The sequence below is a fragment of the Myxocyprinus asiaticus genome, chromosome 22 (assembly GCF_019703515.2).
Source record: "Myxocyprinus asiaticus isolate MX2 ecotype Aquarium Trade chromosome 22, UBuf_Myxa_2, whole genome shotgun sequence".
Lineage (NCBI taxonomy): Eukaryota > Metazoa > Chordata > Actinopteri > Cypriniformes > Catostomidae > Myxocyprinus > Myxocyprinus asiaticus.
Genome location: NC_059365.1, coordinates 37,199,617 through 37,214,199, shown reverse-complemented (window position 1 = coordinate 37,214,199; position 14,583 = coordinate 37,199,617). Strand labels below are relative to the sequence as shown.

At 38.2% G+C, this 14,583-nt stretch overlaps 1 protein-coding gene across 2 annotated transcripts in view; it reads right to left on the bottom strand.

The window, feature by feature from the left end:
• Positions 1-14,583, bottom strand: part of LOC127412585 (polycomb group RING finger protein 3-like) — an 81,162-nt gene that overhangs the window by 31,585 nt on the left and 34,994 nt on the right. For both annotated transcript variants that reach the window (XM_051649055.1, XM_051649056.1), the window contains 3 exons: positions 12,170-12,287; positions 11,368-11,464; positions 1,236-1,291 (listed from right to left, as the gene is read on the bottom strand). In XM_051649055.1, the coding sequence (XP_051505015.1) occupies positions 1,236-1,291; positions 11,368-11,464; positions 12,170-12,287 (271 nt within the window). The remainder of the gene's footprint in view (positions 1-1,235; positions 1,292-11,367; positions 11,465-12,169; positions 12,288-14,583) is intronic.

Sequence of the window (14,583 nt, the reverse complement as noted above, 5' to 3'; positions counted from 1 at the left end):
GTTTTCAAATGCGATTGATCCATGATGTCTTTTGGGTGTGTGTGTGTGTGTGTGTGTGTGTGTGTGTTCTGTTGTACTGTTGAGAATGATTGTGATACATTTTTTGTTGTGTTTGCTTTTGTAAAGCGACCTTGTTTTTTAGAAAGGCGTATATAAATAAAATTATTATCATTATTATTATTAATATCATTTCATGTACGTATATTTCTGTTATAATCTCAATTTTGCTCCCAGCTAATGCTGTTATTTATACAGGGTACCATCTAACTAGGTAAATTCCGAATATATCAATTGTACAAATTATATTTTATTTGTTTTTCATTATTTTGTCTCATTTTAGCTTTTTAGGTAACACTTTACAATAAGGTTTTTAATTTTTTTACCATTCGTTAACATAAGTTAATGCATTAGGTATCATGAACAAACAGTTAACAATATATTTTTTACATCATTTATTAGTCTTTGTTAATGTTAGTTATTCCTGATTAGAATTAAATGTTTATTTTTTGTTGTATTTGATCACCAATTGACTGTAAAGAACAGAAAGTGTATTTAAAGAAACATTATTCAATGAAAAATGGATTGCATGGATCTCGTCTTTGGAGACACATTACATGGAACGAGAAAAGATGCTGGACTTCTTCGCCAATATAATACTCAATCACTGGTGAGTGCAATCTGAACATTTACCAGCCAGTGGCCAATCACAGACATTTTAGTCACGTAGCGTGAAATTTGGTCTCATATTCGAGTGATTTAATCGCAGTGTAGAGAGTTGGGCATATAGTAAAAGATCAATATGTGAGATGAGATTTAAGAATCGATATCGAGTTCATTCATATGAAGATTGCAATGCATCGGAAAATCAACATTTTCACCCAGCCCTAATTGTTTTAGCAACTGTTGATTCTCAATGCAAAAATTCAAGTCCCGCTTTACATTTTATCATTGAACATCCAGTTTCACTTGGAAATATGCCATGTTACAGATGTAAAATGGTTGGCAAATGTAATTTCAAGTTGACTTTGAAATGTTATTAAGTTTTTATAATAGATTAGGCTATATAACATGCACTGGTGAACTGTGCGCATTATGGCCAGATACATTTATTAAGGAAGTAAATACAGCCAGTTTTATTCTGAGGTTAAATCAAGGCAGCTTATGCACTTCAAATGTCAATATTTCTTACTGGTGAGAGCACGAGAGGTAAAACAGCAAGCAAAACAGCCACAAACCTTCCTGAAGTCCTGGCACCAACTTATAGACAATATCTTGCATTGTTCGATCATGGCTGAGGGGAAAAGAAACACGTAATGAATATAATTTATTCAAACAATATGCATGATTACAGCAAGAAACATATTTGAGTAAATCAGGACAAAAAAGAAACACACAGGATAAAGAATACCAAGAAATTGCAATTAGCATTTGTATTCGGCAGGCATGTTTTCTCACAACTATGCCAGTTAATTAGCATATATTGTAGTCTTTCTGCCATCTCCAGGAGTTACTGTATTCTCCTGTGACCGGCGGGTCTCTCAGGCTGTTGATGAGTGCTCAGCTGTGAAACATATTACAGTGTGTGTTGACATGTTCATCTGTGTGGTGCCTCTGGTACTCCTGCCTGCCTCTAAGAACACGTTTCCATGCCCAAGAGTGGCGGCTCCCAGCAGCCAACAGTCATAACAGGCACCCATTCTGAGATAAACAGCTTTTACTTTCTAGGACACTCTAAATGAACTCGGAAGAAATTTCTCTGCCACCAAACCGAATTTCATCAGGTTTCAAACAGGTAGTCCTGCCACAAGTTGCGCTATTGGTTGAGTCGATGTGTTGAGCTGGTTAGGATGTTCAAACAAGCAAAACAATGTTTGATAGTGTCACAGAGCATTTGCACTCTTCAGGACATCAACCTACCGATGGCTCACTTATAGTTCTCTGCATATTAGGCTGGGGTGCTATAAAGTATTCATGAAGAAATTATATTTTGCATAAAGAAAATGAAGCCTATTTTGGGACCATTATTTTTTGCATCGTGCTTATTTTTATGACAAATAAGCAAATTTCCCCCCACAAATTATCATTAATGTAGGCCTAATACGTTCTAATACTTTTGAGTTTTTTGTTTTTAAAATCCCATTAGATTGTAATCTTTTACTGCATTACAATAAAAAAATAATTTTTTTTTTAAACGTATAGAGGTCTGCACAGGCATTAAGTTGACCCCCAAACCTGGCCCCTACCTGAGACCGTGTGACTCAACCCATAACATCAAATGTTAAGCCAAAATCACTCACTCTTTCTCATTTATTTTCCAAGCAACACCGAGAACGAATCAAATGAAAAACAATCTCCCCTGTACAGTAGGCGGCGCTGCTCAACAAAAATTTGTATTCTAGTTTACTGCACTAACCTTTCAGCATTCAGCTGTCAAATGTATAAGATTAATGTGTATTAACGCTGTTAAGGCATTCATTTACCTACTTTGTCATAACTGTTTCTTTGTGTTCTTACTATGTTTTTTACGCATTTTGAGGAATACAGAATCTGTGTTTTTTGTACACATGATGAGTAAAGAGCACTCTTGCATAAATATACACCGATCAGCCACAACATTAAAACCACCAGTCTAATATTTTGTAGGTCCCCCTCGTGCCGCCAAAACAGTGCCAACCCGCATCTCAGAATAGCATTCTGAGATGATATTCTTCTCACCACAGTTATACAGAGTGGTTATATGAGTTACCATAGACTTTGTCAGTTTGAACCAGTCTGGCCATTCTCTGCTGACCTCTAATATCAACAAGGCATTTCTGTCCACAGAACTGCTGTTCACTGGATGTTTTTTCCTTTTGGCAACATTCTGAGTCAATTCTAGAGACTGTTGTGTGTGAAAATCCCAGGAGATCAGCAGTTACAGAAATACTCAAACCAGCTCATCTGGCACCAACAATCATCCATGCAATTACCTAATCAGCCAATCATGTGGCAGCAGTGCAGTGCATAAAATCAAGCAGACATGGGTCAGGAGCTTCAGTTAATGTTCACATCAACCATCAGAATGGGGGAAAAATTTGATCTCAGTGATTTGGGCCGTGGCATGATTGTTGGTGCCAGATGGCAGAGCTGCCTCCTGTTCCCAAATCCCAGCAGCCCAGGCCCAATTAGCTGCCACTGAGCTCCCATATAGCGGGGGCTGGACTTGGCTGCTGATAAGGAGGGAAAGACATTTAGCTAGATAAACAACAAAAGCTCTGATCTGTGTGTGTACTACCTATGGAAGGTGGTTTGAGATGCATTCCAGATGACACTTGGTCAAGTTTAATGCATCTGTCTGTTCAAGAAACACATGTAAACTTTACTCTGTGTGTTTTGTGTTATGCTAGAAAACAGTTTTATGTTGTGTTTTGTTCATTTGTTTATTAAAAGTTTACGTTGACTGCTCAGCAGGTACCTGCCTCCTCCTTGCCCATTGTGTGAATTGTTACACTAATGCAGTGTACAGCTTCTCATTTCTTAAACAACCATGTCGGAAGACGTATCCCGTGGTCGTGGAAAAGATGTTACTGTGTTTCAGAAGGGGCACATTATTGGCCTGCATCAAGCAAAGAAAATAACTAAGGAGATTGCTGAAATCACTGGAATTGGGATAAGAACTGTCCAACCCATTATTAAATGCAACCGTCATGCACAGCTGTAACTGTAAAAGCCTCTGGAGGCAGTGTTGTCTGGTGTTGCTTTAATTGGTCAGGTCTAGGCTCAGCAATGTTATGGGGCAATAAAATGAAGTCCGCTGTCTATCTGAATGTACTGAATGACCAGGTTATCCCATCAATGGATTTTTCTCTCCCTGACGGCACGGGCAAAATTCATCGGGCTCAAATTGTGAAAGAGTGGTTCAGCGAGCATGAGGAATCATTTTCACACATGAATTGGCCACCACAGAGTCCTGTCCTTAATTCCACCGAAAGTCTTTGGGATGTGCTGGAGAAGACTTTAGAGAGTGGTTCAACTCTCCCATCATCAATACAAAATCTCAGCCAAAAATGAATGCAACTCTGGATGGAAATAAATGTTGTGACGTTGCATAAGTTTGTGGAAACAATGCCAGGATTAATGCGCACTGTAATCAAAGCTAAAGGAGATCCAACGAAATATTACAACTTTTTTTATGGCCAGGCAGTGAATATACATTATATATATATATATATATACACACACACACACACACACACACACTACCGGTCAAAAACACTTGACTGAAATGTTTCTCATGATCTTAAAAATCTTTTGATCTGAAGGCGTATGCTTAAATGTTTGAAATTAGTTTTGTAGACAAAAATATAATTGTGCCAACATATTCATTTATTTCATTATAAAACTAAAATGTAATTTAAAAAAAAAAGTTTTTGAAATTGATGACTGGACCAAATAATAAAGAAAAGCAGCCAATAAGTGCCCAACATAGATGGGAACTCCTTCAATACTGTTTAAAAAGCCTCAAGAATTTGGTTGAGAAAATGTCAAGAGTACATGTCTACAAATTCTAGGCAAAGGGTGACTACTTTGAAGATGCTAAAATATAACACAGTTTTGATTTATTTTGGATTTTTTTAGTCACAACATAATTCCCATAGTTCCATTTATGTTATTCCATAGTTTTGATGACTTTACTATTATTCTAAAATGTGCAAAAAAAAAAATGAGTGTTTCAAAACTTTTGACCGGTAGTGTGTGTGTGTGTGTGTGTGTGTGTGTGTGTGTGTGTGTGTATATATATATATATATAGCTCTGGAAAAAACCACTGCAAAATTATCAGTTTCTCTGGATTTACTCTTTATAGGTATGTGTTTGAACATTTTTGTTTTATTCTATAAAGCACTGAAAACATTTCTCCCAAATTCCAAATAAAAATTTTGCATTTATTTGCAGAAAATAACAACTGGTCAAAATAACAAAAAAGATGCAGTGTTTTCAGACCTTGAATTATGCAAAGAAACAACATATTAATTTTTAAACAATACAATACTAATGAAGAGTTCAGAAATCAATATTTGGTGGAATAACCCTGATTTTCAATCACAGCTTTCATGTGTCTTGGCATGCTCTCACATTGCTGTTGGGTGACTTTATGCCACTCCTGGTGCAAAAATTCAAGCAGCTCAGCTTTGTTTGATGTCTTGTGGCCATCCATCTTCCTCTTGATCACATTCCAGAGGTTTTCAATGGGGTTCAGGTCTGGAGATTGGGCTGGCCATGACAGGGTCTTGATCCAGTGGTCCTCTGTCCACACCTTGATTGGCCTGGCTGTGTGGCATAAAGAGCATTGTCCTGCTGGGAAAAAAACAATCCTCAGAGTTGGGGAACATTCTCAGAGCAGAAGGAAGCAAGTTTTCTTCCAGGATAACCTTGTACATGGCTTGATTCATGCGTCCTTCACAAAAACGAATCTGCCCGATTCTAGCCTTGATGAAGCACCCCCAGATCATCAATGATCCTCCACCTGGTCATCTAATAGTTAGACGGAGACCTGGAGTGGCCTTCAAGCCACAGTGTCTCGCACCCACTGTGAAATTTGGTGGAGGATCGGTGATGATTTATTCCACCAAATATTGATTTCTGAACTCTTCTTAAGTTAAAACATTAGTATTGTGTTGTTTAAAAATGAATTTTACTTAAACACGTACCTATAAATAGTAAATCCAGAGAAACTGATAATTTTGCAGTGGTCTCTTAATTTTTTCCAGAGCTGTATATACAGTATATACAGGTGCATCTCAATAAATTAGAATGTCATGGAAAAGTTCATTTATTTCAGTAATTCAACTCAAATTGTGAAACTCGTGTATTAAATAAATTCAATGCACACAGACTGAAGTAGTTTAAGTCTTTGGTTCTTTTAATTGTGATGATTTTGGCTCACATTTAACAAAAACCCACCAATTCACTATCTCAAAAAATTAGAATACATCATAAGACCAATAAAAAAAAACATTTTTAGTGAATTGTTGGCCTTCTGTAAAGTATGTTCATTTACTGTATATGTACTCAATACTTGGTAGGGGCTCCTTTTGCTTTAATTACTGCCTCAATTCAGCGTGGCATGGAGGTGATCAGTTTGTGGCACTGCCGAGGTGGTATGGAAGCCCAGGTTTCTTTGACAGTGGCCTTCAGCTCATCTGCATTTTTTGGTCTCTTGTTTCTCATTTTCCTCTTGACAATACCCCATAGATTCTCTATGGGGTTCAGGTCTGGTGAGTTTGCTGGCCAGTCAAGCACACCAACACCATGGTCATTTAACCAACTTTTGGTGCTTTTGGCAGTGTGGGCAGGTGCCAAATCCTGCTGGAAAATGAAATCAGCATCTTTAAAAAGCTGGTCAGCAGAAGGAAGCATGAAGTGCTCCAAAATTTCTTGGTAAACGGGTGCAGTGACTTTGGTTTTCAAAAAACACAATGGACCAACACCAGCAGATGACATTGCACCCCAAATCATCACAGACTGTGGAAACTTAACACTGGACTTCAAGCAACTTGGGCTATGAGCTTCTCCACCCTTCCTCCAGACTCTAGGACCTTGGTTTCCAAATGAAATACAAAACTTGCTCTCATCTGAAAAGAGGACTTTGGAACACTGGGCAACAGTCCAGTTCTTCTCCTTAGCCCAGGTAAGACGCCTCTGACGTTGTCTGTGGTTCAGGAGTGGCTTAACAAGAGGAATACGACAACTGTAGCCAAATTCCTTGACACGTCTGTGTGTGGTGGCTCTTGATGCCTTGACCCCAGCCTCAGTCCATTCCTTGTGAAGTTCACCCAAATTCTTGAATCGATTTTGATTGACAATCCTCATAAGGCTGCGGTTCTCTCGGTTGGTTGTGCATCTTTTTCTTCCACACTTTTTCCTTCCACTCAACTTTCTGTTAACATGCTTGGATACAGCACTCTGTGAACAGCCAGCTTCTTTGGCAATGAATGTTTGTGGCTTACCCTCCTTGTGAAGGGTGTCAATGATTGTCTTCTGGACAACTGTCAGATCAGCAGTCTTCCCCATGATTGTGTAGCCTAGTGAACCAAACTGAGAGACCATTTTGAAGGCTCAGGAAACCTTTGCAGGTGTTTTGAGTTGATTAGCTGATTGGCCTGTCACCATATTCTAATTTTTTGAGATAGTGAATTGGTGGGTTTTTGTTAAATGTGAGCCAAAATCATCACAATTAAAAGAACCAAAGACTTAAACTAAATCAGTCTGTCTGCACTGAATTTATTTAATACACGAGTTTCACAATTTGAGTTGAATTACTGAAATAAATGAACTTTTCCACGACATTCTAATTTATTGAGATGCACCTGTGTGTATATATATATATATATATATATATATATATATATATATATATATATAAATATAAAAATGGCAAGTGGATTGAGAACATTTACCAACCATAAACATTTCTTATCATCCATGAAACTGCATTTTGAATTTTCATGGATGATAAGAACTTTTTATGGTTGGTAAATGTTCTCAATCCACTTGCCATTGGCGTGCAAAAAAAAAAAAGTAAATTTTGGACCCTGTGTGTATGATTGTGTTAGTGTGAGAGATTAAACAATGAACCGCCACTGTTGTAATTCAGACAAGTCCAGTTTTTATTCATGATCAAACAATGTGGCTCATAAATACCAGGGTGTTAAACTGAGGTCACATTAATCATTCAAGGGGAGACGCGCTAGTTTGATGCTGCGCATCGTAATGCAACTGACCCAAAACCCTTATATTGTCTGCTTCTCTCATACCACATATTCGCACTGCTTTCATCTGCCAGCAGGGATGGTGCTTCTCTTTTCCGCCCCATTCAAAAGGCAGCGAGGTAGCACTGGGATTAAGGTGAATATTTAATGTGTTTGGAAATTGTTTCTCATTAGAGCACGACCGCAAGCTTCTATGCAGCTAAATGACAATTATGAAAGAGCTGGCATCCAGCCTAGCGTGCAAGTGAATCCATCAGACACAGAAGCGTCGATGCTCCGGGCACAGATGGATGCCCAACATTTTACACACACCTACACACTGCGCACATCTGTGAATCTTTCTGTAGCAGTTTCTGCTTCCTGAATAAAAAGGCCCACTGATCTGAAACTTAAACAAAAATGGTACAGTATAAATTGTATATTACTCAATGTTATTAATATTTGTTAAAGGGGCCACACTTTTGTATCATTTTTTCCCCCCTTGAAGTATATTTATAATAAGTCTGGTGATTTGGCTAATTAATTCAGTGTGTTACTTATATAAAAAATAACGTGTTAAAAAAATTAACGCAGTTAATCATGCCCCCTGACTGTATGTAAATTCCGTAATAAGACATTGTCCTAATATTGAAGCATTCAAGCTCAAAGAACCACCTCCATGTTTCTTGCAAGTTACAGTCAGCAGGGGATAGTCAGTTTTCAAAGTTTCAGACTGCGTTTAACTTGACAAAACATTTTTAACTAAATGCAGCGTTTATGGCTAAAGATGCAGAAAACCAGTTAAAAACACGATGCAACCACACTGAGACGCTCCAAAGCGCAAGAATGCATTGAACTCAATTACAAAATGAATAGCTGTGGTATCCTTTTTTTCCACTTCCTGTGGCTAAAATTGGCATATATACATTTCTAGGCAGTACATGCTGGACTCGACTGCACATCCTTGCACAGAAACTGATTGTGTGGAGCAATGCACGCTTATTCATTAAACGTGATGCATGTCCCAGCATAATAAACACGGAAGCAAATTTATTATAGGGAGAATGGACACTTCGCCTGCAAGTGGTGAGCCAGGTGTGGGAGAGATACTGGCAAGCTGCTGTATCTCTTCGCATCACCCAAAACACTCACTCACTGTCATTTGAACCCGCAGCGTCAAAAGCAAAACTGTGCAAGACCCCCAGCATGTGTGCGATAGAGACTGAACCAGTCAGAGTCAGAGAAAATAATAGTTTTGAGATTTTAAACCTCAGCAAATTAAACTTCAGCATTCAATTTGTTTTTCATATCTGTATGTATAGTGTCTAATAATGCATTGGCAAAGTATGCTTAAGTTTAAGCCAATAAAAGTTTGATATACATTTTAAAAATCTGCCCCTGTTGATCCTATTATTAAAAAAGTCCACTGGAAAACAGCAGAAGATCATTTCTCTGGATCATCTTTGAGATGTTTCTACACTTTGACTGGAGTCCAGCTGTGGCAAATTCAATTGATTAGACATGATTTAGAAAGGCACACACACGTCTAAAGTCTCAGCTGAAAATGCTTATGAGAGCAAAAACCAAGCCATGAGGTCAAAGGAACTGCCTGCAGAGCTCAGAGACAGAACTGTGTTGAGGCACAGATCTGGGGAATGCTACAAATAATTTTGGCTGCATTGAAGGTTCCCAAGAGCACAGTTGCCTCCATGATTGGACTCTTCCTAGAGCTGGCCACCCAGCCAAACTGAGCAATCGGAGGAGAAAGACCTTGGTAACAGAGGTGACCAAGAACCCGATGATCACTCTGGTTGAGCTCCAGAGATCATGTGTTGAGATGGGAGAAACTTGCAGAAGGACAGCTATCACTGCAACACTCCACAGATCTGGGTTTTATGGCAGAGTGGCCAGACGGAAGCCTCTCCTCAGTGCAAGACACATAAAAAAGCACCTAAAGGACTCTCAGCCTGTGATAAATAAGATTCTCTGGTCTGCTGAAATGAAGACTGAACTGTTTGGCCTCAATTCCAAACTTCATGTCTGGAGGAAACCAGGCACCGCTCATCACCTGTGCAACACCATCCCAACGGTGAAGCATGGTGGTGGTGGTAGCATCATGCTGTGGGGGTGTTTTTCAGTGGCAGGGACTGGGGGACTGGTCAGGGTTGAAGGAAAGCTGAACACAGCAAAATACGGAGATATCCTTAATGAAAACCTGGTCCAGAGCACTCAGAACCTCAGACTGGGTCGAAGGTTCACCTTCCAACAGGACAATGACCCTAAACACACAGCCAAGGCAACGCAAGAGTGGCTTAGGGACGACTCTGTGAATGTCCTTGAGTGGCCCAGCCAGAGCCCGGACTTGAACCCAATCAAACATCTCTGGAGAGACCTGAAAATGGCTGTCCACTGACGGTTACTCATTTATCTCATTTAAATTTCACCGAAATATGAAATTTCTTTCATTATTGTCATTATTTAATCACCACCATGTCATTCCAAAACTGTATTTTTGGTCAGTTCACAGTGACCACAGCTGTCAAGCTCCAAAAAAGATGAAACGGGCCCTATAGTATTCTTAAGTCATGCAATAGCTTTGTATAAGGTGTGATAGAGTGATATTTAAGTAATTATTCAATGATAATCTTATCCTACACTAAAGCTTTGAAATCTCGTTGCCGATTGTGTTTGAATAAGATAAAAAAAAAAAAAGGTGCCTTGATGCATTCCGCCAGGTTTGGCATACTTGAAGACTTGAAACGTGCGCACATGTCGTATGACATTATTTTTTAGAGCCTGATAAATATGGTCACTATGAAGTGTCGTTGTATGCAACTCTTAAAAAAAATGTTTTGCTTTCCACTGTTAAAATATCAGCATATGGGTTTGGAACAACATGATAGTGAGAAAATGATTACAGCATTTTCATTTGCAATATTCAAAAATGAATTTCTGCTATCATTCACTCCATCTCATGTTGTTCCAAACCTCTATGACTGTCTTTCTTCCGTGGAACAAAAAAGTAGATGTTAGGGATAATGACAGACTCAGTCACCGTTCACTTTCATTGTATGGAAAAAAATAAAAGATGCAATGAAAGTGAATTGTGACTGAAGCTATCAGTCCCAAACATTCTGCCTACTAAGGGTGCAGAATTCTGCACTGTACAGGAAATAAACACCATGAGGTTGTAATATTTATTTTATATGTGCCCTACTCTGACTCATGGCTCAGATCTGCAGCTCCTTTGTGAACCTACTGCCAATGGTTTGGCACAGAACACAACTACTCTTGTTAAAAGACACTAAGTGGAGGGATGTAGCTCTAACAGATTTCATTCAGCTCACATCACCAGATGTTTTGTCTTGGATAATGCATCTTCTACATCCTAGACAGAGAGAAATGCTCCACCCTGGACATCAATAATTTATCCTCAAACAAAGAGAACTGGAGGGAGTTGACTTAAACACCCATGTGGATCCACAACACGCGACGATGAACACACGCATGCACGCAGCACCCAACAGTCAAAGACATCGCTCTTCATCTGTGTGACTTGGTGGACCCCTGCTGGGCTGTACTGGGGATTACATTGATTGAGACGTGTGCAAGGGTGTGTGTGCTGCAGTACAGTCTTACCCAATGTACTGCAGTGGATGACTCTGGTGAATGACAATCCGACATGTGGGACACGTGTTGTTCTCCTCCAGGTATTTCACCAAACAGCTTCTGCAGACTACACACAAACACGCAATACAGAAATAAGTCTAATCAATTAATTTTGCTTGTCTGATTTCATAGAGATAATTATGCAGATTTCCAAGAGGCAAGTACGTCACATTGACTGGGAATTACATTGGTGTAAATTATCATGAGTTGGCTCAAAGTAAGAGATAAAATAAAAGTTAAACTTACCATCCCTCTTGTTTAATAACTCAAAAGGCTTTTTTCAAAGCTTCCTTTAAAGTGCTAACAAACCATTAGTGGCATAAGGCCGCCCTCTAGTGTTCAAATTAATTACTGCAGATGAACTACATGCAAAATCAGGCTGTTATAGTGGTGTCCTAACATGTTTTTCTCGGTTTTAAACATGTTTCTAATTCTTGTATATTATACATGTAGTTTTTATGACCTTCCATTAGTTGAGTGTCTACATGGAATATTTGTATTTTTAAAAAATTTACACCACTGGACTACAAAAGTAAACTGCACAGAAGCTAAAAAAAAGTGATTAATAATGGTGATTATATATATATATATATATATATATATATATATATATATATATGTATAATTCATTTTAATTGTAGTTTTAATCATAAAACCTCAAAGAATAACCCTTTAACATTAAAGGCAAATATAGATTAAAAAGCTGCTCTTGACCAAAATAAAGACCATTACTATTGGTCTAGAAATGTTCCTGGTTTATAATTAGACTCACAGGTGTGTAAGCACTCGGTGACTGTTGTGGCGTCGATCAGGTACCCCTCACACAGACGACAAGTAATGTGGGCATTGATGTCCCACAGCTTAATCTTTCTGGTTAACATCTCGGGGTTCTGGACAAGACAGAGAGAGAGACATGTCAGTAATGAAAACATAGCACAAACATGCACACTTTTAAAGCAAAAAGTTCAAAAAAACAAAAGGACAAAAAAAAAAAGGTTTTATTTTATTTTAGTGGACCATGACCATAGTTAATGTGATGAACTACACCTGTGTTTACTCTGCTAGGACCAGTGTTGGCAGTAATGCATTACAAAGTAGTGTTCTAATTACATTTTGTGATAATGCAGTGCGGTAAAGCGTGAAAAGTCGGCACACCACGGCTCCAAAATCAGAAATATTTATTTTAATGTTCTCACCTAAGGTGATGTTTCGAGCCCACGGCTCTTCATCAGACAATAAAACCATTCAAAGATCAGCCCTTATGTACCCCAGAACAATCAATCAATATATATCAAATGATTAACCAGAAAAATAATTTAAAAAATACATTAAAAATAAAAATATATAATAATGGTGAATCATGAGAACAAAAATGAGAACAAAAACAAATAGTATTAATAATAATAATTATTATTATTAATAATATTATTATTTATATATATATATATATATATATATATATATATATATATATATATATATATATATATACACACACACACACACACACACACACACACACACACACACACACACACACACACACATACATACACTGGATGGTTTTCCCACATGAACTGCCTGTTTAAGGTCCTGTCACAGCATCTCAAATGGGTTCAAGTCAGGACTTTGACTAGGCCTCTCTAAAACTTTCATTTTGCTTATTTTGAGCCATTCAGCGGCGGAATTACTCCTATGCTTTGGATCATTGTCTTGCTGCATAATCCAGTTGCGTTCGAGCTTCAACTCATGGACTGATGACCGGACGTTCTCCTTTAGGATTATTGCAAGTCACCCTGGTCCTGAAGCAACAAAGCATCCCCACACCATCGCACTACCACCACCATGCTTGACCGTAGGTATGATGTTCTTTTTGTGGAATTCTGAGTTTGATTTACGCCAGATGTAACGGGACCTCTGTCTTCCAAACAGTTCCACTTTCAGAACATTCTCCTAAAAGCTTTGAGGATCATCAAGGTGTGATTTTGCAAAATTCAAATGAGCATTAATGTTCTTCTGGGTTAGCAGTGGTTTTCGCCTCACCACTTCCAGGGATGCCATTTTTGACCAGTGTCTTTCTGATAGTGGAGTCATGAACAGTGACCTTTATTGATGCGAGAGAGGCCTGCAGTTCCTTGGATGTTGTCCTTGGCTTTTTTGTGACTTCCTGGATGAGTCGTCACTGTGCTCTTGGAGGAATTTTGGAAGGTCGGCCACTTCTGGGAAGGTTCACTACTGTGCCAAGTTTTCACCATTTTGAGATAATGGCTCTCACTGTGGTTCTCTGGAGTCCCAGAACCTTTGAAATAGCTTTGTAACCCTTCCCAGACTAATAGCACTTTGATGTTCAGAGATACAGGTTTTAAGAGGTCTACTGGTTTTACCAATATAACAACCAATAGACCTCTTAAAACCCGTATCTGCGAACATCGAAGTGCTTTTAGGCATCAAGACTCTAAGAGTCCGGTAGCACAGCATTTTGCTGCTTTAAGACATTCCATTCCCACAGTATATCGGTATAGAATCAGTGAAGTGTCTTCGTAGGGGAGGTGACATTAATAATTTGCTTTTAAGGCGTGAAACCTATTGGATTTCCACTCTAGATACTATAGCACCTAAAGGCCTTAGACATTCATCCCTATCTCTAACATTTATCTAATTTCTTAAATATTTCTTATTTATTTTCTGTGCAGTATAGTCTAGCTGTAATAAAAATAGTCTGCAGTAGGGGTTGTCGGTGTACAAGGACGTTCATTTGTGCATTGATTGGGTTTTCACCTTTTCCTTTGCCCCATGTCCTGATGGTATCTTAACCTGTTTTTTGCCTCTGGATTTTGATTGTTTTTGTATATACTTTGTGTTATTCGTAATCTATCTATCTATGTTATTATTATTATAATTAATACTATTTGTTTTTGTTATTTTTGTTACCATGATTCACTATTATAATTTCTTTTTTTTTATTATTATTATTTTTCTGGTTTGCATTTTTTGGTGGTCTTTAGATTGATTATTTATTCTCTTTGTGCACGTTGAGGCATCACAACATTTTCTAGTGTTTATCTGTGGTTAATCATGTGATGTATATTGATTGATTGTTCTGGGGTACATAAGGGCTGACTTTTCTCTCTTTTTCTGATACCAGTTTGGTCAATAATGTAAAGTGTTGCACTTTAAATGTATGTA